The 26,056-nt window shown below is 31.8% G+C and overlaps 6 protein-coding genes across 6 annotated transcripts; 4 read left to right on the top strand and 2 right to left on the bottom strand.

Annotated features, from left to right (window-relative positions):
* Positions 1-618: 618 nt before the first annotated feature.
* On the bottom strand, positions 619-3,045 carry EAE97_008372 (uncharacterized protein). Its single transcript, XM_038878886.1, has 3 exons — positions 1,319-3,045; positions 988-1,258; positions 619-930 (listed from the first exon to the last, which is right to left on the bottom strand). Exons 1-3 carry the CDS (start codon positions 2,490-2,492, stop codon positions 639-641), a joined length of 1,737 nt encoding a protein of 578 aa, XP_038730566.1. The 5' UTR covers positions 2,493-3,045; the 3' UTR covers positions 619-638.
* Positions 3,046-3,588: 543 nt separating this feature from the next.
* On the top strand, positions 3,589-4,554 carry EAE97_008371 (uncharacterized protein; the record flags this gene model as incomplete). Its single annotated transcript, XM_038878885.1, has 1 exon — positions 3,589-4,554. The coding sequence occupies one exon, from the start codon at positions 3,589-3,591 to the stop codon at positions 4,552-4,554; it is 966 nt and encodes a 321-aa protein (XP_038730565.1).
* Positions 4,555-5,142: 588 nt separating this feature from the next.
* EAE97_008370 (uncharacterized protein) lies at positions 5,143-6,185 on the top strand (the record flags this gene model as incomplete). The annotated part of the gene is made up of 4 exons (XM_038878884.1): positions 5,143-5,259; positions 5,317-5,604; positions 5,655-5,940; positions 6,007-6,185. The coding sequence occupies 4 exons, from the start codon at positions 5,143-5,145 to the stop codon at positions 6,183-6,185; spliced, it is 870 nt and encodes a 289-aa protein (XP_038730564.1).
* Positions 6,186-10,476: 4,291 nt separating this feature from the next.
* Positions 10,477-12,278, bottom strand: EAE97_008369 (uncharacterized protein). Its single transcript, XM_038878883.1, has 5 exons — positions 11,987-12,278; positions 11,892-11,928; positions 11,766-11,833; positions 11,325-11,707; positions 10,477-11,266 (listed from the first exon to the last, which is right to left on the bottom strand). The coding sequence occupies exons 1-5, from the start codon at positions 12,134-12,136 to the stop codon at positions 10,801-10,803; spliced, it is 1,104 nt and encodes a 367-aa protein (XP_038730563.1). The 5' UTR covers positions 12,137-12,278; the 3' UTR covers positions 10,477-10,800.
* A 759-nt stretch (positions 12,279-13,037) lies between these two features.
* Positions 13,038-14,741, top strand: EAE97_008368 (uncharacterized protein; the record flags this gene model as incomplete). Its single annotated transcript, XM_038878882.1, has 1 exon — positions 13,038-14,741. One exon carries the CDS (start codon positions 13,038-13,040, stop codon positions 14,739-14,741), a length of 1,704 nt encoding a protein of 567 aa, XP_038730562.1.
* Positions 14,742-15,624: 883 nt separating this feature from the next.
* Positions 15,625-17,615, top strand: EAE97_008367 (uncharacterized protein; the record flags this gene model as incomplete). Its single annotated transcript, XM_038878881.1, has 6 exons — positions 15,625-16,018; positions 16,105-16,287; positions 16,351-16,694; positions 16,773-17,187; positions 17,253-17,354; positions 17,428-17,615. 6 exons carry the CDS (start codon positions 15,625-15,627, stop codon positions 17,613-17,615), a joined length of 1,626 nt encoding a protein of 541 aa, XP_038730561.1.
* Positions 17,616-26,056: the final 8,441 nt, after the last annotated feature.

Genomic DNA, 26,056 nt, shown 5'->3' with positions numbered 1-26,056 from the left:
TATATAGTTAAATAAATAAATAAATAAATAAATAAATAAATAAATACAAAAATATTTTATGTAATACCTTATTCTAATTAATAAAATACTTACTCTATCAATTGAATTAAGATAAAATAAATTTACCTCAAATAATATTATCAAAACTTGAATAACTTTCCTTATAAGAATTATAAATCCCCAAAACATATAAAAATCCCTTGATCTAAAAGATACTTTAATTCTGATTATAGATATCAAGTTCTAATTCAAAATAATTTTAATTTATATAATATCATTTTAGAGATTACTTCGATTAATTTATAAAATGCTTGATTAATAAGACACTTATCTACCCTTATAATTCACTGTTTTCTTTGAATAGTAGGCGATTAGTTTAATACATGTTCCGGCGGAAAGTATTCGTAGTATATACCCTCGAATAAGTATCTATAACACTATGTACGATTCTATAAAGAAAGAAAAAGAGATTTCCGCTTTCAGTTCTCAATTATATATGTATACCATGTGATTGGTAACGGTAAGCGAAGGCTCTGCCCGAGCCAGACATCACGGGCTCCACCCCTTACATATGCCTGGCTATCACTTAAGCATGATATTACAAAAGAAGAGAAACCTGATATAATATATGAATTACTTTAAATATCAACTCTACAGAGTCTCCCATTAGAATCTTCTGCCCAGGATTCACTTCCTACTGCTGTCCGGCCCCATAGAAGACCTTTAGGATCAACCTCATTTTTGATACTAAGAAGAGATTTATAATTATCACCGTAAAACACCCGCTGCCACTCTTTCTCCCGGATATCCCCTTCATTTAAATATGCAGATCCTCCCTCCGGTGTAAATTCTTCTATTAGTGGAAGTAAAGTATCTGTCAGTAGTACTTGGTTCTCGAGATTTGCTTCCCAATCAGTTCTATTCCACCAGCTATGATACGACAATTAGCTCTAGTTTTATAGTAATAATTGAATTGAATATACTTACGTTCCTACTACGAAACTAATCATACTACTTCTAAGGACGGGATTGACTGAGTTGGGGAATGAAGAGTTCGAAGGAGCTTTGAAAGCAAGTCCGCTAATCCCAGCACCATAGGAGCATATACTCGCAAGAGCATCTATTAACTCACTTGAGTTGGTAGTCAAACCAGAACGAGGGAGCAAGCGACTGCCGATTTGAAAAATAGAAGTCTCCGAAGGATTATTCATAGCAATGGTACTTTCGTAAAAGTTAGGAAACTCGACCGATGTATATGCTGAATCGTTATGTATTAGTACTTAGCCATATATATAAGACATATATAGATAAATCTTACAGTATGAGATCTGAAGATCGGTCAACGCTTGTAATACAGGTGCAAAGATCTCATCCATCTTTTCTTTCGTCATGCCTGGTCCTGTAGCTGGAGCTAAATTGAATCCTGTAGTCTGCAGTGTCCAAATAGCCACGCCACCCGCGTCTGTTAGAGCAGGGAGGATACTATGAAAGGCTGCCACAGAGCTGTAGAATAGATCTTGGGAGACACCTTGATTGGTGAATGTGAGATTCGCGGCTGTTGTCACTTCTTCCGGATACGCTCTGACTGTCATTGAGAGGACTAGCCCGTAAGTCCCACCGCCGCCGCCGCTTAACGCCCAATATAGAGCTTGATTGCGATATGGAGATGCTCTCATATGTCGTCCATCAAGAGCGATCACCTCCCATTCCAAAACCTGGTCTGCACTAAATCCATACTTCGACAGTAGTGGGCCATGACCACCACCCTGAGTATAACCCCCTGAAATACCTACGCTGGCAGTAGCTCCCCCAACAATCGTCAAACCCTGTATATGAGCCAAAGTAGTAGCCTCTAGAACCTGCAGTCCGGCACCAATCACCATAGCTTTTCCTGTGTATCCCTTCGAAGTATAATCCAGGAATTTAAAGTCCCGAATATGATGTGTCCAGATGGCTAAGGCACCATCACCCGAAGATTTTCCAAAGTAATCATGCCCTGTGTTCCTGACTACCAAACGCAGATTTCGCTTTGTTGCAAACGCAAGTGTAGCTTGATAGTCTGACGTGCAGCTGGCATTCACTGCATATTGGACGTAGGTACCTACGACGCACTGACTCTTAGTAGGATAGAAAGGATCACAGCTGTGGTTCGCCCAGAATGGTGCCATGACGGAGTGAGATGTATCCGCATGAGTCTGGGGGTCGATCCAAGCGGCCTGCAGATCAGTACATTTTGATACATTGTACGTGCTTTGGTTTCTGAAGAATTCATGGCACACAGAGCCGATTGGTATAGTTGAGATCAGTCTTCCATTTACAGATGTATTAAATGCAGCCCACTCTGATACGCTGGGCCAGCATAAGTCTCCTGGAAAACAGCGACAGCTTTTGAGGATAGTAGATGCACAAAGCCATGGTCCACTTATGAGTATGATAAAAATAATAATGAGAGGTTTGAACCTGTATAAGACTTGGCGGTGGGAAATTTCCATCTTGGAGTCTGCAGAGCAAAAGGAAAAAACGCAGCCCAGAAAGAGACAAGTAATTGATCACAGGAGAGGAAGGCCATTTGTTCAGCCATGCGATGAGATGTTGATATTGACAAATGATTCTCAGCATGAATTCGCCAACCGGCTTGAAAATGTGACGATATGTGTAAGAGGAAGGTGAGTAGCAGCTTGTATCTTTTCGTTCCCGGAGCATCCTAATAGAGTTCGTACCTCTAAAACGCGATGCTACAGCAGAACGTTGCATCGTGAAATGCAGTATGTGACACCGAGTATTCATGAAGGATCCGCGTCTTTTCTGAGATGCATCAAGTAAGAGATCGGCCATTATATTGCGCCGAATTATTACTTTGCGGTGCTGTAAGTGCGGCGCGTGAAATAAAAACTAGAGAAGTGTGTGCCAGGAAAACTCAACTGCCTGCCAGTAATCGAGGCACTAGGAAGCCACGCATTCAGCCTAAATGATTAAGAATAAGACGCAATCTCATTGGAATTTACCCAGGAGAGGCGCAGCACAGCATACAGGTAATCACAGCCCGACATGTCTGTCCGAAACGAAAGTAGCAGGAGTGGGCTGATTGAAAAGTCACATGAAAGCGTAGTAAAATGCATCCGGGATATCATGGTTATCTATCCGATGCTTCAAAGATTGATTTGACAGCTGCCTTAAGTAGCGTCTATTCCTAAATTGTGCACCAGGCCCCCCTGACATGACTAGCTGCATGAATATATTAACAAATTATAATGATATCTAAGCAGAAATTTCTGAATCACCTCATAACACTTCATGCTGACTGCAGCAGAGTAATCGCAAGCAATTACTTTATCCCTTTTGGGATATTTGCGACTATCTGACCCCACACTTACAATTTGCAGGGAGTTCCGTCGATACCCATGGAAATTATCCACTCCGAGAAACTGGGGACTCTTTTTTATCCACCAATCCAATTGAATGCGGGTGGGTGGAATTTATATCAAAGTTCCGATCCGAACCTATAGAACCGCAATAATTTCTTGGCCCAGTATTTTTCTGATGTTTATAACATTACAATAGTTCCATCTGCAATCGGAAAACACCAAAATGTCGGCCAAAATGGACGCCATATCCGTAGTCGAGTCTCCTTCTTTGGTGAAACGAGTCGAGATCCTTGCCAAAATTGTCAGATACTTTTGGCGATTTACGAGCAGCGACGTTGTGACCTTTGTCGTTCCTAACACGGTATTCGGGATCTGTTGTGCGCTTGCTGGACCTCCTCTCGTCTCAGGAGACCACATTTCGGTCCGGGAAGTGCTCTGGAGAATTCCTGCTGTCGTGTTATTCAACTGGTCGAACCTACTAATCTTTGTCCTCGCCAACCAGCGATTATGGGAGTCCGTAACCGAGGATCAGCTAAATAAACCATGGAGGCCTATACCTCAAGGCCTGGTGACTCGTACGGAAGTGCGTCTAGCATTGCAGTTGTTAATTCCTGCTATACTCGCTATCAATCACTGTTTTCTCTGTGTTGGAGCCGAAACGGCTTGTATTTTGACGGGAACGTGGGTTTACAATGATCTCAAAGCGTCAGATGATGGTTGGATCCAGCGTAACTTCATCGCTGCTCTCGCTTTTTGGGTGTATAACCGAAGTTCTCTGAAAGTCGCTATCGGCGGAGGCGGTTCTTCTGATGCAGTTATCACACCTGTCGGACAGTTATGGGTTCTAGTAATTAGTGGTGTCATTATGACAACAATGCATGTCCAAGATTTGAAAGATATACTTGGTGATAAGTCGAGAGGGCGCGAAACTGCACCAATTCTTTTGGGAGAGCGGATTACTAGGTGGACACTTGCAATTCCTATTTTCCTTTGGAGTCCGATTTGTGCGCTCTTCTGGGGTGAATGGATAGCGTCTATTCCAGCAATGCTCATCGGCTTTTATGTATCATACAGATGTATTTTGCGCAGCGGAAAAGATGAGGATAAATGGACATGGCAAGTGTGGTGTTGCTGGACAGCATTGTTATCACTCATGCCTCTTGGACATGAGCAATGGCGGCAATTTTAACCATCAGTGATGACTCTGGGTTAGGCTTATAATGAAAGGCTTATGGAGATAATCTGTACGAACATATGTCACGTGATTCGGTTACTACTTTCGGTATATTGCATAAGAGCGAGGATTGTTAAAGCAGGGGTTCGAGAATGTGGAAGGACAATTCCGTACTCGGCACATGATCCGGTGCAACCTCAATTCTAAAATACCATAATACGCTCACCAAAGTTACCAGTGATTGATTAATCAAAGAAAATGTTCTTTCTCCGAAATTTTTAAGAAACCAAATGTCACGATTCCCCGACGTTCCCAACACTATGTATTAAAAATAGTAACGTAATTGCCAGCGTTATCGTATATAGTATGGTCGCGAGTGAATTTGTGAAACCACATCATGCACTGCGCCCCCCCTCTTTTGTTGGTTCTATCTAGGACCGAGTAATCAGCAATGCTGATCAGAACATATAATACTCCTCTATTTCATGGTTCCTCTTCTTTCGAAATACTTATTTCTTGAGAACTTGTTGAACGACAGAATACCTGATTTCAAACCATCTCCATAATCTTCGGCCATCATAAATACAAGTTGCTGAAGCCACGATGCAACCTCCATATCCGTGCCCAACAGCCACTTGGCACAACGATGTCTATCAAGCTATTGACGCTACTCAGCCAGCCCTTAGTCAAGCAGGACGAACTGTCATCGTCACAGGAGCGGTAAGACTCCTTATAACATTTCGAAAACATACGCAGATGCTTATTGTTCTATCATAGGGTAGCGGAATTGGACGCGAGACAGCCTTGGCCTTTGCCAAAGCGGGAGCCAAGCATTTAGTACTCATTGGCCGCACTGAATCAGATCTACTTGAGACGCAGAGTCAAATCCCTCAGAACACAGCCAGCAGCTCAGTATTTGCTACATCAGTTTCTGATGAGGCAGGAATAAAAAAGGTAGCTGAGGCGGTTGGCACGTGGGATGTTCTCGTGATGGGTGCGGCAAGCAAGGGTATCAAGGGACCTATTGTCTCTGTAGATCTCGCCAAGTGGTGGGAAGCATATGAGGTTCGTCCGATATCGATTTTAACAATGATCTGCTAAGCGTTTTTAACTAGACTGATGTTAAATCCATTGTCATAATGGCCCAAGCCTTTTTTCCAAATGCGAATAAGGCTGGCGCATATGTGTACGGACTCACCTCAGGGAGTTTGGTGCTACCAGTTACATGGATTGCTGGGCAATCGGCTTACCAGAGTGCCAAGACGGCACAAGTGAAGATAATGGAGTTCTTAGCATTGGAGAACCCTGACATCTTCATTTGTACTGTCCACCCTGGAATGGTGGACACCAAGGTATTTCGTGCAGCTGATGTTGATCCTGCTACACTACCGATGGACACTGGTATGTACCATTGCTCCGTCCTATTTTCAAAGATCATAATTACTAATCCATGCCTCCCATCCACAGCTGCGTTGCCTGCGAACTTCCTAGTGTGGCTTACCCAGCCGAAGACAAAATTCCTGAATGGACGGATGATCTGGGCTAACTGGGATGTTGATGAACTTTGTGCGCAAGCCGAGAAGATTCAGAATAGTACCATCTTTACCCTTGGATGCGAAGGATGGCCTTTCGTGCCTGGAGGATAAATGTATCTAGATGCGTAATCAGCTGCCTAGCTAGCATGTGTGTAGGAGGGGAGGGGCTCGTGCTCGCCCCACTGATCTTTTCCGTAGTTGTTGTGACAATTAATAAGCTTACTATGCAGTATGTATGTGTTTTGAATGTTATGATGACAAAAAGGGAATGAAATAGGAAGGTGGAGAAGGGAGTAATCTTAGGCTTACTATGCAGTATGTATGTGTTTTTGAATGCTATAATGACAAGGAGGGAACGGAATAGGAAGGTGGGGGAGGGGGTAATCTTAGACTTACTATGCATATGTTTTGAACACTATAATGACAAGGAGTTAACAGAATAGGGAGGTGAAGGAGGGTGACCTTATGCGAGAGTTAAAATATTGAGAAAAAATCGATGATTATTAACCTTCAGATTACTACATTCACGCCCTATGTGCTCGTACAATACTAGACCACTTATATCCGCCCCCCCGCTTATTTTATGATGTTACATATTGCACCACCCTTTTTCAATATTAAATATTAAATCAATCAAGAATTATAAAATTATTAAATTTAAATAAATATATAATACATTCTTATATTATTGATATATATAAAAATTATTCTATTATTGATTTTTAATCTATTAATATTTAATATATTAGTTATTTATTATAATATAAGCCTCAATTCTAAAAGATATATTAATTCCTAAATTATTAAATAATTCTTTATCTAATATATCCTAAACTACTTGTAAATAACTCTTTAGTTTTTGATAAACATATTCTGATTTGCTTTTATTAATAATAATATTAGGAAATATCTTATATACTCTTATCTTTAGGCTTTATTATATATACTTTATAGAATTAAGATTAAAAGAATAAGGAGGTTAATTCTTTAATAAAGGGATTTCCTTCTTTTGAAATCAATCTTATATTTTATAAATATAATAAATAGAAGTATTATTCTACATAAATTCATACCCTAAATCAAACTTTTCAAAAATAAAGTTTACTTCAATTTTAAGAAATCTTAAGATAAAATTTAATACTATACTCATATTTTGTATTCTCAAATCCCTATTTATTATATATAGATTACTCCTTTTAATATTCTAAAAGCTTTTTTAATATATAATCTTTATATTTTTATTTATATTATATATTTTGATTATTTTTAAGTTTTATTTCTAAAAATTAATATAAAAGTATTATTCTAATCTTTTTTTTTTCCCTATTCTATAAAGTATTTATCTAATTATATAATTAAATCTCATTCTTTAATTATTAACCCCCTATAAGTTAGATACTATTTAAACTATTTAATAGTAATATATTAATATAATTCTAATCTTTTTTTATATCTTTAATTAGTTATATTATATCAATCAAATCCTTTTAATAATTCTAATATTATAATCAAGCTTAATCTTTTAAATAATTTATTTATATATAGTTTTTAAAAATAATTATATATATTATAATAGTATTCGTTTGTTTTGTTTAGTATATAATTTAGATTGATTAGTATATAATAGATATATATTATTATTATATACTAGATTTTATAAGAGGATATATTATATAATTCCATAAAAGAGTTTAAAGCTCTTTATAATTTGATAGAAATTAAGACTTTTTTTTGCCTTACTAACTATTTTGCTATATATATATAAAATAAAATATTTATAAGGATTATTTTGTATATCTTTAATATATTATATATTATAAATTGAAAATATAAATAAAATAATAAAATGTGATTGTGCAAGTGTAATGTATGAAAAAACGCGTTTTGTGAAGTTTTGACTAATAGAAGTGCATGGTGACTGTATATACTGAAGAATTTCTTTCGCCTGCCAATCTCAACAAATAATCAGATGATGACTTCGAGATAATTTGAACCTCTTATTTGTTCGCAGTACTTTGGATATAGGCGAAATATTTAAAAGTTAAGGTTCAGGTTAAGGTTAGCGACGCTGGGGGTTGTACAGAAGAACACTGTAGTCGTAGTCGTCAATACTAGTATTGTGCAGACTATCTCACTAATAACCTTACAACCGAACGACAAAAGTGTGAAAATCCATAATAAGTCCACTAAATCACTTATTAATATCTTACTAATCAAGAGATACCTTGATGACTAATGTATTTATAATATGATTTTGTATTATAAAATTATATTATAATTTAGTCATAACGTGGTTTATTAGTGAGTGGGTTATATCAGTAAATGAATTACTTTCATCTTAATTTATTCTTTTCTCTTTCAATATATATTTTATTAATAATCTATAATAAATTCAAATAATCAAAAAGCTTGTATATTCCTTATTATCAAAACTATTTAGAAAAATAAAAAAATAAGTATTCGAAAAGCTATAAAGATATATAATATTTTAAATATAATATTATAATATAGAATCAAAGGTTTTACTTTTTATTCTAAATATCAATGTAAATTTCATAATTTTTTAGAATTAAAAGAAAATATTATTTCTGAATATATAATTAATATAGATTTGAAAGGTTTTCTATTTAAATTTAAGAATGTAGAAGATATAATAAATTATATTTTTGAATTAAGGAATATAAAATATATTAGGAAGCTTTGGGCATATTAATTTGTAAAGTATTAAATTGAATTAAAGATATATTTTAATTATCTTTATAATTTTCAAAGAGTTTTTTATAAGAATCCTAAACTTCTTAAAAAGTAATTTCAATTAATTATGAATATGTAAGCAAAATATAGTATTTTGAATAGAGATTTCTATAATTTTAATAAAACAAACTTTATAATAGGGATTATATATATAATAATAATTGTTATTAATATTAAGAGATATAATAGAAGTAAATTAATATAATTAGATAATTAAGAATAAGCTATAGCAATAATATATGAAAATAAAAAGGATAAAACTATTCCTCTATTTTTAATAATTTAAGAGTAAATTTATCCTTTTAATTAATATATTCAAATGAATCTTCCTATAAACTAAGTTATTAAACTTATATCTAATAGATAAATAAATAATAAAACGGGTTTAGAATATTTGAAATATTTTAATAAATATATTAAGAATTGAAGAAAGAGTAAATATCGAATATTGATATTGAATAGATATGAAAATTATGAATTAATATTATTTTAGAATTATTATAAAAAGAATAATATTAAATACATATATTTATTATTATATTCAAATTATTTAATTTAATTATTTGATATGAATTATTTTAGTAATCTAAAATGTTTATATAATAATTAAATTGATGGATTTATTAAGGTATATATTAATTATATTTTGAAAATTAAATTCTTTATAGTTTTTAAAGCTATATATAAGGAATCAATTATCTTTTAAAATATAAAATCAGGGTTTTGAGGAATAGGTTTAATTCTATTTAATTTTAAAATTATATTTTCGAAATTAGATATTCGAGTTTATACATTTATTCTTTTTTTTTCGATTTAGATTAATGGATTTTTTAAACTTTTTGTAATTCAATTAAAGCTTTTTTTTGATTAATATTAATTAAATTTTGAATAATTTATTATTAATTAAATTTCTTTATATTTATATTTGAAATTATATTAGTTTTAATTAAGAATATAAAGAGATTAGTTTATAAAAATATACTTTTAAATATAAAGATTTATATATTTTGGGTAGTAAATAAAGTATTAAGTAAATATTAATATGTGAAAAAATTCTAATTATATTAAAAAGAAATATTTATTAAATAAAAGACTTTTGATATATTATTTTAGTAAAAAATCGATATTCAGATTTAATATAATAAATATTAAAAAGAGGGGAATTCTAATAAAGAAATATTTTCTAATAGATGTTATAGTAAATATGGAAAGATAGGATATAATATAAGATTTTGTTAAAATAATATAATAGATCCTAGATTATTAAATTCTTTATAATTTTAATTAATTGATTTGATTATTATTAAATAATATAGTTTTGAAAGTATAAATTGAGGTGAAAGTAATCCATTTACTGATATAACCCACTCACTAATAAACCACGTTATAATAATATCTCTTATTCAATTGATTTATAACGAAATAGAATAAAATGAAATCAAATGGAAATATTATTGTTAAATTGATTAAATTTGATTGATTGTATTTTCGTTTTATATCAAATGATTCCATAAGATTCCATAAGATTCGATTTAAATCGATCTTATTTATAAGTATAGAATATATTAGAATTTCATTATAAACTATATAAACCTAGAGTATTCTTTAAAGGAAACCTAAAGAAAATGAGCAATTTCACTTCAATCCAGCCTAGCTTTTATAAATTGACTTCAATTCAACTCTTATTATATATATATTCGATTCGTCCCTAAGCTTAAATTGATTAAGTCTTCCATTATTATTATAATAATAATATTATCATTATTATTATTATTATAAATCTTAACCTCCAATAAAAAGTTAAATACATATACCAACGAAATAATTCAAAATCAAATGATATTCTGACATCTTATCACCGATTTCAAAACCTAGTATCGCGATGTGCTAGTGTTGACGTTAAAACTTGCATAAATTTCGCACAAATACTAGGATTACATATATAGTACAAGGATAGTGCAACTCCGTCATGCTATTCATGATTTATGCTAACCTCGATTTCCCGCCAAATCTTCGACTTGGGAAACTCCTGAGAATCATGTTGGCTAGACTCAATATTAGTTTCGTGGCGTCTTTCGATTGTGCCAAGAGGGACTTCCATAGATTCAAGCTCGGTTCTTTCGTTACTGATTTGTGTGAATCTCCTCCGGCTGCTCTTTCCTCCCCACGAATTATCCGTCGACCCAGACGTGTCTTTTTGTCCACCAGTTCTACTCAGAGTGTATCTGCTGGAGGTGATTGATTTATAAAAACTTGACATGGCTGGAAGAAGGAGCCTAGTCAATAGAGGGCTCATTTGCGGTAAGTTTGCGGCGATGATTCCAAGCCAAAGTTCGAGATGGCTTTGTAGCCCGACAGGGACGACGAACCAGCTCCAGTCGACCGACTTCGTGGATTTAATAGTGGTGTCAATTCTCCATGCGCCAATACCGACCACGCTGGAAAGGAATTTCTCAGTTAAAGCCTACGAAACATGTATTTTGATGAAAAACTTACGCCAATCCCAGGCTGAACATAGATGTAACGAAAACCTTCCTGGCTACACTCATCTGTAAGCACCATACAGAGGGAATCGGAATCATGACAATAATCAGATCCAAAGCCATGTTCGCCCCTACTGACGCGAACTCTTGGGTTTGAATGGCCCTGCAGTGAGCCAAGGTAAACATAATGTCGGGGCTCCATTGCGCTGATACTGGCAGGCACACAGTCATGAAAATTGGGACGAAGGCGATCAAAAAGGCAACACTAAGCCCCATCGTCACGTAGACGGCCCACTTGAGCCTGCGGCCTGGGAAAATAGTGAGGTACATCCATAATACCGCCAATTTCGCGAAACATGTCGCAAACGTCCAAGTGAAGGAGGCGGAATACTGGGCCTGGAAACAAATATAAGCTTCCTATGCTTATCAGCCTACTCTCTTCTCGATGACGTACCTTATGTTGAAATGTGGAATCTTCATAAGAAAGGTCCACTGCATGAGCTCCAAGATTATGATGGTAGCCTGGGATTCAGTCAGTGCAATTCCACCAACTGTTGGATGATTATCGATATGCACGCACTCATAAATGTTGGAATCTCGAGTCCAATGAGGTTAAGCTGTATTTCGGTTAGACATTTTGTCTATCGGAACGAAAGACGTGGAAGCGGAGCTTACAAATGCAAAGACAACGAAGAAGTCGTCGAGAGAAAGCTTTCTTCGTTGTATCCGTCGGGCCCAAAACCGACCGATCATACTCAGTGTTACAAGTATTGTAAACACTATTAACCAGACTATCACAGCCTTCCCACGCTCTGTCGTAGCCATTTGGAGGTTTATTGCCTGTTCTTCAAATTCTTGTGTTCTATTATCGACATTACCGATGAGCTGGGTAAGAAAAAGCAACAAGAAGTATTGAGATGGTGCCTACAGATATACCAACCAAGGAGATTGGCTGAAGGATTAATTGAAGTTTCCAACCATCCTTTCTCGCGCAAGGCAATCAGACTTGGCCATACGTACCAAAATGTAACCCTGGTATTACAATTATAGCCTCCTGAATTTGGAATCAGTACAGGTAGCATGGTTTGGTCTGAGTAAGCACACTGTGCATAATATCTCCAACTCGCATATATTACCTTCCTCTTCGGGACAGGGATATTAACCCGGTCCACTACTCAGTCTTCCTAGTTATTGTCTTCGAAAAAAAATAGTGTGGTAAGCATACAATCCTTTTCTTTTCTCAATTCGGGGTCGGAAAGCAATGCTTGTTTTATTGGAAGAATCCTACGATAGCAAAATTGTGGAGGCAAATTCATATTGGATTCTTCTTCCGGAATAACCTTTTTTGAGGGAGGTAGCTGAACACGAGGTTTTCGTATACTTCTGTAATAAGTATCTTCCAGTTTTTATCTTTTTCTCTGCAACACAAGCTTTTGTAACATCAATTTCGTTTTATTGCACGTGACACTCTGCGTGCATATGCAACACGGAAGCTGATTCACGAATTGTTACGTTCTTGTTGAATAAATCAAATCGCGGTTGCATCCGAACCACACTTTTTGTCGCAGTCACATCACCTTCGCCGCAGCACAGACCGATCACCAATCACCAATTAACCAAGGACAACTGCGGCCAAGATCCTGAAACCGTTAAGATGATTGATCACGGCGGCTTCCTCGCGAATTTTCATCGAGGGCTTGTAAAGAGCTTTTCTGCTATCGCAATCATGTCAATGGTCCCATTTGGTTCCTACCCTTTTGGTTCCTGCCCTTTGATGGTCACTGCCTCTTCCCTTACTTCAACCTGTCGCAACTTCCCTGGGGATGCCTTCTATCCTAACGCCTCGGAGTGGGCTGTTTTCAATGCGACACTTGGCGGGAGGCTCATTGCCTCGGTACCTATCGCTGCAATCTGTCACCAAGATCATTATGACAAGGCTGCCTGCGACAATCTTCAGAATAACTGGTACCTTCCCGAGCCCCACCTAGCCTCCTCCTCCTCTGCTATGGCATGGATGTTCACGAACAACTCTTGCAACCCTTTCCTTCCAGAGTCAGCATCATGCACTTTGGGAAACTATGTCAGCTATACCGTCAACGCAACATCCTCGTTACATATTAGTGAAGCTGTCATCTTTGCTAACCTGTTCGACCTTCGCTTGGTTATTCGTGGAACTGGTCACGACTATAATGGCAAATCTACTGGTGCAGGAGCACTTTCTATATGGACACATTATATGACATCTCTCTCTCTTATTGATTCATATAAATCTACTGCATATAATGGGAAAGCAGCAGTCCTTGGAGCTGGTGTATCATCTATTCAGGCTTACCGATTTGCTGAAGCAAATAGCGGAACTATAGTAGGAGGAAACTGTCCTACTGTGGCGTTGGCAGGTGGCTACAGTCAGGGAGGGGGACACGGCCCGCTTGCTACAAAGTTTGGTCTTGCAGTTGATCAAGTCCTGGAATGGCAGGTTGTAACCGGTACTGGAGCACTGGTTACAGCTTCACCAACTAATCATTCTGATCTCTACTGGGCCCTTTCTGGAGGTGGAGGTGGAACCTATGGTGTTGTTGTGTCGGCAACCGTCAAGTTTCACCCAAAGATAAAGTCTATCTCCTCTGCGACTTTGCAATTTGCTACTCCATCTACAGTGGAAGGTGCTACTGTATACTGGAATGCTATCAAGATTTTCTTGCAATCGCTACCGGAAATGGTTGACAGCGGTCTGCAACTTGTATGGACCGCTGGTGCCGGTTTCTTCCTAGTGTCGCCAATCGTCGGTCTTGAGATTGAACAGGATGTCATTGATAACCTTATTGCGCCAACTCTTTCTACGCTCACTGCAGGCGGGATTCCATACGCTTATGTATCCTCAGTATCTACCTCATTTCTGAACTATTATCAGTCTGCAGGTTTCGGTGCAAATGTCTCTAATGCCAATACTGCTGGGCGATTGATCCCTCGTTCAGTAGTTCAAAACAGTACTGATAGTTTTATCTCTATTCTTAAATCTGTTGTCAACAACAACTATGTCATGGCTGGTGTCACTCTGGATGTCAACAAAACCGTGGTTCCCGGCGCGCCAGATATTGCTGTGAACCCATACTGGAGAAAAACGCTTATGAATGCTGTATACGGAACTTATCTCGATTATAGCAATTTCCAAGCCAATTTTGCAAGCCAAGACTATATGACCAACACTATTGGGCCTGCACTAGCTGCTCTTACACCTCACGGAGCGGTATACCTGAACGAAGCCGATTTCCAACAACCTAATTGGCAAACCGCGTTTTACGGCGCAAACTATGGTCGTCTGAATACGATCAAAGCCAAGTACGATCCGTTGGATAGATTTTATGCTCTGGGTGCGGTAGGAAGCGACCGTTGGACGCAACGAATCGACGGTCGACTATGCAAGGTTTAATGCCGAATTGCTGCAGTAATACTTGTTAATTTTGTTGTGTCAAATGTAACGGTTACACAGAAGGAGAATGGTTGGGTTGTTATTTTTTTGTAGTGATAATTTCGATCAATGTAACCTTTTGCCCCTCATTACTCTTTCTATCTTTTTGGGTCCAGACTGGGTCTGCAGTGACAACGTATTCTACGCGTACTTTATGTATGTCTTTCACCGAATTGTCATCTCAGCAAGCTTATGTTAGTAACTACATGCATGGCTCGAAAGTCGTTCGGGACCACAAAAGTCTACTTCTATGCTGACCCTCAGCAAGGTTTGATGATCGTGATAATCCTTGCGTTCCAACGGGCGATGCCCATTTGAGAAAAGGGCCGTCTCCAATTGATCCTTCAGCACTGCCTCATCTGTGCCTCATCTGTGCCTCCTGCATGTGTTAGTGCTGATCCTAGGGTGAGTGAGCGGGGCTGCGTACGGTTAAATCAATTATCCGAGGTCCTAGAGCAGAATCCCGTGCATGAACCGAACCGCATGGAGAAATTTTTCCACATCATGCGGTGAATCAAACAAGTTCGCCATGGTCAAACGCACGGCGGTATGTCTCTATTAAAGATTACAACGGTTCAGTTCACCATTTTTGCGGCGAGACCGAATGGATCATGATGGATCTAGAAGTCCTCACATCTTCACTGTAGCGGCACTAAAGTCTTCAAGCGGTATTCCAATCAGACGAACGTATAGAAATGCCGTGCCGTTGTGGAACGGTACTTCGATTGGAAAGGTTTCTTACTTCCGCGCACATTTATTAACATTAATGCGCAAGTAATGGCATGGTCTATGATTCCTGATCACATCCTACCAAATACGTTCTGTGCGACGAGAAGCGAATAACATGAATTCTATTCTCCTGTCTCTTGTAGCAATATCGTCAGGCATTGCTGCTCATCTGAGCATTTTTATCCGAGGAGAATGGCATTTGCGCATCTATGAGATCGTTTTTTCGCATACCGCTCTATTCTCCGTCATTTGGTTTCTGACATCCCCTACCGAGCACACTTATTTATTAAGTAAATATATGACAACTTTGGGAATTTTTGCTTGCTACCTACTTGGTCTTTTTGGGAGCATTGTAACATACCGTCTCTTCTTCCATCAATTGAAGCATTTCCCTGGTCCAAGACTCGCAGCTGCCACCAAGTTTTGGCATCTATGGCACTCCCGGAATTCCACAAATCATTTGGTTTTACACAAGGTGTATAAGGAATATGGCCCAATAGTTCGAACTGGTCAGTGAGCTCATTGATCACCGCACTCCTGCTCATGGGGCCTGGACTAGGTCAATCATACGATGTTTGCTAAACCTTTCTTCCAGGCCCAAATGAACTCTGTATATTCCACCCAGCCGGCATCGAGCTTCTTGATGGCGCGAAGAATAACAACAGCAAAGATCCTTGGTATGATCTCTTGCATCCAATGACCTCCGTGGTCTTTGAACGGGATGCCGAAGAAGTTCGATCACGACGAAATGCATGGAACAAAGGTATTTCTACTAAAGGTACGTAAGACACCATGTAACCCTATGCTTTCATTCCGCAACCTCCATCTAACTCCCTCGCAGCCGTCAAAGAATACTCACACCGTATCATTCTTCTTGGAAACGACCTTGTTGATGCAATTCAATCTCGAGATACCAAACCTATCAAGCTCAATGATTTTATGTCATGGTTTGCCTTCGATGTGATGGGTCTGATTACTTTTGGAGAAGATTTCGGCTTCGTTCGAGCACAAAAACAGAGAATGGAGCTCATACATCAGAGAGGAGCTCTAGCTATGCTAAGCCCTATGAATGATGCTATCTGGCTGGCTCGAGTTGGTCTCTGCTTCTTCCCGTTTTTGGAAAACGTGAGACACGTAACGAAGACTTTGGACTTTTGTTGGGAAACGATACAAAAGCGGATGAAGGTAAGTCTAGCCCAGTCTAGCTGAGAAATATTCAAACCCTACATGTAAAATCATAGATACTAATGTAAAGCGTCGCAGAAAGATACCAAAGAGATAGATATCGCGCAATTTCTCATCGAGGAATACAACGACCTAAAAGGTAAAAAGAGCGACAAAGTCAGATACAATATTCTTCTAGGAAGCACACTATCCGCAGTGACAGCCGGTAGCGATACTACGCGAGCCGGGCTCATCGCCATGATGTACTACATCTGCAAATACCCTTCTACGCATGGCAAGATCTACGATGAGGTGAAAGATATCGATGTAAAAGATATGAACCTACTAGCCTCTCTCCCACATCTCAACGCTACTGTGAAAGAAGTACTTCGAATTGCCCCCCCAGCATTGACAGGAGGAGCGAGGATGACGGGCCCAGACGGTCTTTGGGTTGATGGTATTTTTATTCCGGCTGGGGTGAAAGTTACTGCTACGAAGTATTCTTCGCATCGTCGTATGTGATTTTATTTCCATCTTCTTCGTATACCTACCTAAAGCTAATCATATTATCTCGAAAAGTGCCTAATGCGTTTGTTGAACCCGATGAGTTTATTCCAGAGCGTTGGACTACGCATCCTGAGTTAGTGCTTGACCAGAGAGCATATGCTCCATTCAGCGTCGGTATGTGAACTTGATCTATACAGCCACCTCTTCAGCTCCATACTTCACAGATTGACTAACTAGATTTCATCAGGTCCCCGTCAATGCGTCGGAAAAGCCGTTACCCTTCTAGAGTTGCGGTTCGTAACAGCAATGTTACTAAAGAAGTTTCATATCAGCTTTTCCGAAGGCTATAATCCCGACGAGTTTTGGGAGAATCTCAAAGATCAAGTTACAATGCAAGCAGGGGATTTATTCTGTACTTTTAAACTTCGTATATAATAAGTTCTACAATCAATAAACTAATATTATGAGGGGTGGAACCCGTGATATGTTATCTACATAAAGTCTTCACTCATCGTTACTAACTATATATTTTGGGCATGAGCAGTACAGTGAACACTGTTTGGTACACAAGCCTCGCCACGGCGGGTCAGTCGTTATTCAATTAATGCGGAATGGGACCGGGTGTATGTCCGTGCCGCATTTTATTTAGTCGACTTATCACTTTCTCAACTTGGAGGAGATCCATAAATTATGGTCTGATAGATCTACGGACATGTTCAGTCTCCGCTAGCACTGCCAAGTTCCGGGCTGGGCCGCACAAATGCTTGATTCACATCTGAAAGCCTCCATATCCAGTCATGACCGTGCCTAGATCTGCGCTATTCCCGCCACCGATCACTGAAGATTTCTTGAGCAAGCCATGAAAATTTAGTTCGGCCATTCCAAACTGGCAAGGGTGTGTGCTAACGCCAGTACTTTGCTTATGGATGGCAGGTGAAATTCACTATGACAAGGGTTAAACTGCACACTCATATCGTGAAGCATGGAGAGAAACCCCCCAACGGAAGTCGAGCCTATTATGGTATACATACAATATCATGACTTGGTATGTACCTCCAAGCATTCCTGGAGTTAAGCCTTTCTGTTTCCCGAATGCTAAAGTTAACTCCGGATTTCGTATTGCCCTTTCGTTTAGGCTAATTGAACTCTGTCTGCCATTCAACTTTCTCACCGTCAGATCTTCTACGACATCTGTTGCGAATTGCTAAGTGAAGTAGTGACATGTGTACTTCATGTACCAAGGACCCGACAACTTGGTTGAAGAAGAACTGTGATTATTCATGCTTTGGTAGACTATGTATTTCAAATATATTCGGCGCGGATAAAGAAGTTAGCTTTCATAATGCCGCATTTTACTAATTTACAGTCTCTTGATAGCCACCAACATCATCAAACAGCTCAATGCGACAAAAGGAGGAAGTCAGTTTTCTACAGACACCAAATTATTTCCAAGTATCCCACCCAGTTCCACTTTCTTCGTCTCGTTCGAGTGGTTTCCATCCCAGTGTTGCTTCACTCCACCTTAGCACAAGCCACTAATAGCCATCTCTCTCCGCGTTTTCTGTTGCAGCATCATCGACTGGGAGCAATGCATCTGCAACGCTCACGCACTCATACCTCGTATTTGCGAAGACATTTCATGCATGATAACAAATCAATTTCATCGGGGGAATGATTGAAGAAGTCTTACATGCCTAGGTGAATGATCAAATGTTTTGCATTAATTGCTATTGGTTGTGCAAGTCTCACGCCCTTCATGATTCCTAGTGTGAAGCACCTCGCCGCAATCTCCCTGCACAATGTCTTCGATTTATCACACAAGACCGGTCGAAAGAAGTTTACGAGTTGTCCGGGGCATCTGCAGCGATGTGAGAAGTGACGACTGCTATGCCGTAGAACGCAACGTTGCAAATTGAGTAGATTGTCACCAGCCAGGGATGTTCACACTGGAAAGTTACAATGAATGAATTCACATTCATCTTCCAGGAATCTACACACATGACGGATTTATATCGGGCACCTGTAGTCCTATTTCGGCTCCATTCATTAGCAGGCGCGGAAGCTGATGACTTGACCTGGAATCATAGGTATGTATTTCGTTATGATTATAAGCTAATTATAAATGTGAAATGAAAGCTTAGGATTAAGTCGGTTACTCTACTTTATAATAAATTATTATTCAATATATAAAATTTAATTTCAATAATTTTATAATAAATAAAGAATAATTTGAATTCAAAGGATTTTAGGGATTTTTAATTCTTTTGTTTTTATAATTCGGAATTTATAAAATATAAACTTAGAAATTTTTAAAACGTTTTTTAATTGTTTATTATATTATTTCTAATTTATTTTTATGATAATCCAAATTAATTTTTATTATATAATATAATATGAAATAATAATAATATATTTATATTTCAAAAGAATTGGTAATGACTTATATATAATATTACAAAAGGTAATAATAATTTAATTTATATAATATTCGATTTTTTAAAAATTTATTAAAAGTTTACTAAAAATTTATATTATATATATTATTCTCTTTTAACAAATCTTTTTTTAATAAGAAAATCCAATCATTTTGATATTTCTTCATTTTTAATTTAATCTTCAAAAATATCTATAAATAAATAGAATTATTTCAATTTATTTATATAAAATATATAAACAATTTTAGATTTTAATATTATATATTTCTAATTAATAATAATTTACTACTTTTATTACAAAAAAGAAATTTACTATAAAAGAATAAATGTTGGTTCGAGAAGAATACGAAAGACATAGCACCCACATATTCATAGATTCTATATATCTAATTGTATCTATCTGAAAAACTAGCTATATAGAAAAGTAGTAGGTTTATATAAATACTATTGAAAAAACTGGTTTCTTTTGTATTTGCTTATTTCCCTTTAATATAATAGTCATTATATTGAAATCATTTCTTTAAAATAAAAACTTTTGTTTATATATTTGAAACTCTTTTTTATAATCTTTGATATATATAAGTAAAAAAGAGATTTATAAAATCATAAAAATCCTTTATTTATAAATTAAATTCCCTAATCTCTTATCATTAAAAAAAATATTTAATCTCTTTTTATTTATTTTAATATTTTAATATTTTAATATCAATCTTATTTATATTGATTAGATTAATAAAAGCTTAACATAGCTTTCCCTTTATTATTATATCAATTGAATAATCGAACTATCAATTTATGTAACTTTATTAATCTCTTTTTTCTTACAAAATTGATATAATACTACAATATCAATTATCAGTCTCTTTTTATTAATTATATCTAACTTAATAAATAAATTATATAACAGCTTTGAATTAATATATAAAATCAATCGAATCTTTTTACTAAGAATGATATTAATTATAGAAGTGATTACTACCTCGATATCAAGTCCTCGAATTGATTTATACAACTTTAAAACTAGAAAACTATATATAACTCTCTTATATTTAATAAATAACTAATAAATAATAATAATATTATTTTATTTATTTATCATAATAATTACAATACCTATTTAGAATAAATAGTCTCTATTATTTATAAAAAAGATATCAGTGAAAATAATAATTTTAAATAAATTCAAATTTAATAATATATAATTAAATTTTCTAATAGAACTTTCTTTTTGCTATTAAATATATTTATTTAATATTATAATATTATTTTTGTTAGATTATATTATTTATATTATTATGAATGAATCAAAAAATACTTTAGGTTGATATATAATCATAATGTATGCTTTATGGGCTTATTATATAATATATTGATTATATATAGAAATATACTTTCGAATTTTATCACATATTTTATAAATATTTGTAAATTCTGTAGAAATAAATTATAGATTTTTATATTACTTTTATTAATCAAAATAAATATTATTACTTTTAAATATAAAAATAATATTACTAAATTTTAATAGATAATTGAAAATTAGTTTCTTTCAATTTTTAACCCTAAAACTAATTTACTTGAATTACTTATCCTTAATTTGTATAAATATATTATTCTCAATAATGAATGTATTATTTTTTTGAAGTTTTATAATACCAAATTTAATTCTTTTATTATTAATATTTAAAAAATAAATATTATATATAGATTATTACATCTTAAACTTTTTATAATAATAAATATAATATATTCTAAACCAATAGTTTTTTGCTTTTGAAATATCATATCATAATTTAATAATAAATAGTATCATATTATTAATAGATTTATTTCTTTTCAAATATAGATATAAAAAGTATAATACAAATTTGAGATAAATTGAATATATACTTAAATAATATTTCGAACATATATATCTATATTATTCTTTTAAATATTTATAATCAATAAAAGTAAAATATATTAACGTAGGTTATGAGTATATATACTATATTAGTATATATACTACTTCTTTTTCATATAAAATTCGTTTATGCATAACTATACACTTTCTTTATTTATCAATAGAATTCTTTAAAAATTTGAAATTAAATATTTGAATATATAAGGATTTCAAAAATCAAATTAATTTTTATAAATTAATGTTAATAAAGGAGTTATTATTGAAATAGTTTTTTTGTAATGAAAACTATAATATTTTGATTTTTTTTGAAATATAATAGAAATATTTATATAAAAATTAAATTTTTATTTATTATTAAAACTTTATTTTTATTTTTAAGAAATATTAATTAATTAATAAAATATGAATATTAGAAAATCATTGATTTTAGTGTAATTTTGAGGTGGTGCATGTATTGATATGATATATACACTAATAAACTACGTTAATATAATTATTGAATTATCAATAATTATATTAAAATAATTATCTTATTAGTATTATTATATATTTAAATAATTAATTTCGATTTATAGAATTTGATATTTTTATCTTTCCTTTTGATTTTTTTAATAAATTGTAATTTAAAAATATATATTTCTAAAAAAATATTTAATAATAATTTAATCTCAAATATATTTTTAATTATTAATTCATTTACCTCCTTTTTCTAAATTCTTTATATATAATTGAATTTTTGAAATTGATAATAAAATAATTAGGACAATAATTTTATATATAAATTTAAATCTAAAATATAATTATTTATATAAAAAATATTAATATAAATATTTTGATTATTTTCAAATAAATTCAAAAGAGGTTTTTTAGAATTTGTAATATATATAATAAATATATCAAAAACAAATAACGTGATTTATCATCGAATAGACTATATCATTAAGTGAACCACTTTTATCTCAATTTACACTTTCAAACTTATATTATTCAATAATAACTAAATCAATTAATTAAAACTATAAAGATTCTAATAATCTAGGATTTATTAAATCATTTTAATAAATTTTTATATTATACCCAATCTTTTTATATTTACTATAATATTAATTAGAAAATATTTCTTTATTAGAATTCCTCTCTTTTTAATATTTATTATATTAAATCTAAATATCAATTTTTTATTGAAATAATATATTAAAAGTTTTTTATTTAATAAATATTTCTTTTTAATATAATTAAGTTTTTTTTATATATTAATATTTATTTAATATTTTATTTATTATTCAAAATATATAAATCTTTATATTCAAAAGTATATTTTTATAAACTAATCTTTTTATATTTTTAATTAAAATTAATATAGTTTTGAATATAGATATAAAAGAATTTAATTAATAATAAGTTATTTGAGATTTTATTAAAATTAATTATAAAAAAACTTTAAATAGATTATAAGGAGTTTGAGAAATTCATAAATCTTAATTAAAAGAGAAAGAAATAAATATATAAATTTAAATATTCAATTTCGAAAATATAGTTTCAGAATCAAAAGATATTAAATCTGTTTTTTGAAATTCTGATTTTATATTTTAAGAAATAATTAATTTTTTATATATAATTTTAAAAGCTATAAAGAATTCAATTTTCAAAATATAATTAATATATATCTTAATAAATTTATTAATTTGATTATTATATAAATATTTCAAATTATTAAAATAATTAATATTAAATGATTAAGTTAAATAATTTGAATATAATAGTAAACTTAAATATATAATATTATTCTTTTTATAATATACTTAAAAAGTTATTAATTTATAGTTTTTATACTTATCTAGTACTAATATTCAATATTTGTTTTTTCTTTAATTTTTAGTATACTTATTAAAGTATTTTAATTATTCTAAATTTGTCTTATTATTTATTTATTTATTAGATATAGATCTAATAGCTTATTCTATAAAAAGATTGATTTCAGTATATTAATTAAAAAAGTAAATTTGTTTCTAAATTACTAAAAATAAGGAAATAGTTTTATTCTCCCTATTTTTATATATTATTACTATAGTTTATTCTCGATTACCTAATTATATTAATTTATTTCTATTACATCTTTTAATATTAATTATAACTATTCTAAAGTATATTATATTTATTATAAAACTTGTTTTATTAAAGTTATAAAAATCACTATTCAAAATACTGAATTTCGCTTATATATTTGTAACTAATCGAAACCAATTTTCAATAAACTTAGAATCTTTATAAAAAACTTTTTGAAAATTATAAATATAATTAAAATATATTTTTAATTTAATTCAATGCTTTACAAATCGATATACTCAAAACTTTTTAATACATTTTATACCCTTCGATTTAAGAATATAATTTGTTATATTTTTTATTCTTTTGAATTTAGATAAAAAACCTTTTAAATTTATATCAAGAATATATTAAATAATAATCTTCTTTTCTAATTTTATAAGTTTATATTGATTCGCTTGAGTTTTAGAATATAAAGTTAAATTATCTATTCTATGGATAAGGATTATATAAAGGATATTATATAATTAAAAAGTCTTTCAAAAACTCAGTTTTTTATTATTTTCAATAATTTTGATAGTTAAAAATAAATATACTTCTTTATTATTAGATTGTATAATAAATAATTGATAAATTGTATATTGAAGTTGGTTATATTTATTGAGATGAAAGTGGTTCACTCGATGATATAGTCTACTTGATGATAAATCACATTATACAAATATCTAATTGAAGAATCAAAAGAAGAGATTGAAGAAGAAGAGCTAAAGAATTGTTTAAATAATTTAGAATTGGAATTAAAGAATTATATAATTTATAAAACAAGATTGTATATAGAATAATTGAAAAAGTGTCCGAGTTCCCCATACGTTACGTTATATAAATATCAATAATTTTATTCAAAAGATTCATTTTATAAATTTTCTTTTCAAAAAAAGTAATATTTCAAATAATAATAATCCATTTAAACTTGGAAATTCAAATATAATAAATTATTAAATCTAATATATATCCTATAAAATACCTAATATTTGTTTTAAAATTAATCTTATATATCTTTTTATTTATAATTAATTCTCGTTTTTTATTTAATAAATATATTCTATATTCATATTAATAAATTCTACTTCAATCCAAATATAAATTAATAATTAAATAATTTGTAATTAAAAAAATAAATAATTGAAAGTATTTATAAAATCAAATATTCCATATTTTATTTAATAACTTAAATAATCAAGTTTTGAAAAAATTAATATTATATAAATAAGTTATAATTTGTATCACTTTTATCTATAATAAATTCAATATTCTTAAAAATATCCATATTTTGATTTATTTAATAATTATTTTTTATTCTATTTATTTTAATTTATTATTTGATTTATATATATTGAATAATAATAATTTTAATTTTATATCTTCTATATTTATTCAGTTTTCAAATATAATATTTTTTATAATATTAATAATTAAAATATTATTATCTTATTTAATATAGATTATTAAAAAATGATATTTTCGAAATATTCAAATAAAAAAATACTATATAATTTGAAAAACCTCAAAATGTATTTTTGATATAATAAAAAACTAAAGATTTTTTTGTTATATATATCTTTGATTACTAAAAGCTAGAATATTTTAATATATATATATAAAAAATCAAATAAATCTTATTGTATTTTGTAAAAAGAATAAAGTGATTGATATTTATTAAAAGCTTATAATATTATTTGCTTTATATAAATATAAATATAATCTATATATTTGATTTTAATAATTCCTTTTATTTTTATATTTCTTATTATCTAAATAAAATATTCGAAAACTTTTTTTCTTAAATATTCTGATCTTTTGTATTATAGTTCTATAAAGTTCTTTTATAATTTAAATAGATCTTTTAATTTATAAAATAGATATTTGATTTTTATATTGATTATAAAATATATAAAAGTATTTAGATTTATTAATATAGAATTTAAAAAAAGAAAATAAAATAAAAATAGTTTATATTCTAAAAACAAAAGATTATTTTTATAAATATATTAAATAACAATATAATTATTCTTAAAATTACTTTTTCATAAAATAAAATTCATTTTTAAAAATTATATTTTTATTATTACAAATTTTATTTTCAAAATAATATTAATATGAAAACTAGAAATATAAATAATATTAAATAAAATTAAATTATCTTTTAAATTCTAAAATCTTTATAAAATATTCTTAATCATCTAAATATTTTATTTAATAATTTGACATTTTATTATTCCAATTTTAATATAATTAAAAAATAATGAAAATAAATACTCTTTTTTATTAAAAAAATTAATATTATTAATTAAATATATAATATCTTTATTATTAAATATAATATTATTAGAGAATAAATATAATGATTTTATAAATATATTATATATTTTATAATAAAATTAATTTAAATAATATAAATTATTATTTTTGATTTTAGATCTTTAGGATTAGAT

This window comes from Botrytis byssoidea (genome assembly GCF_014898295.1).
Source record: "Botrytis byssoidea strain MUCL 94 chromosome Unknown BBYS_017, whole genome shotgun sequence".
NCBI classification, from domain to species: Eukaryota; Fungi; Ascomycota; class Leotiomycetes; order Helotiales; family Sclerotiniaceae; genus Botrytis; species Botrytis byssoidea.
Note: the sequence above shows the minus strand (reverse complement) of the source record. Positions and strands in the feature narration are given on the sequence as shown.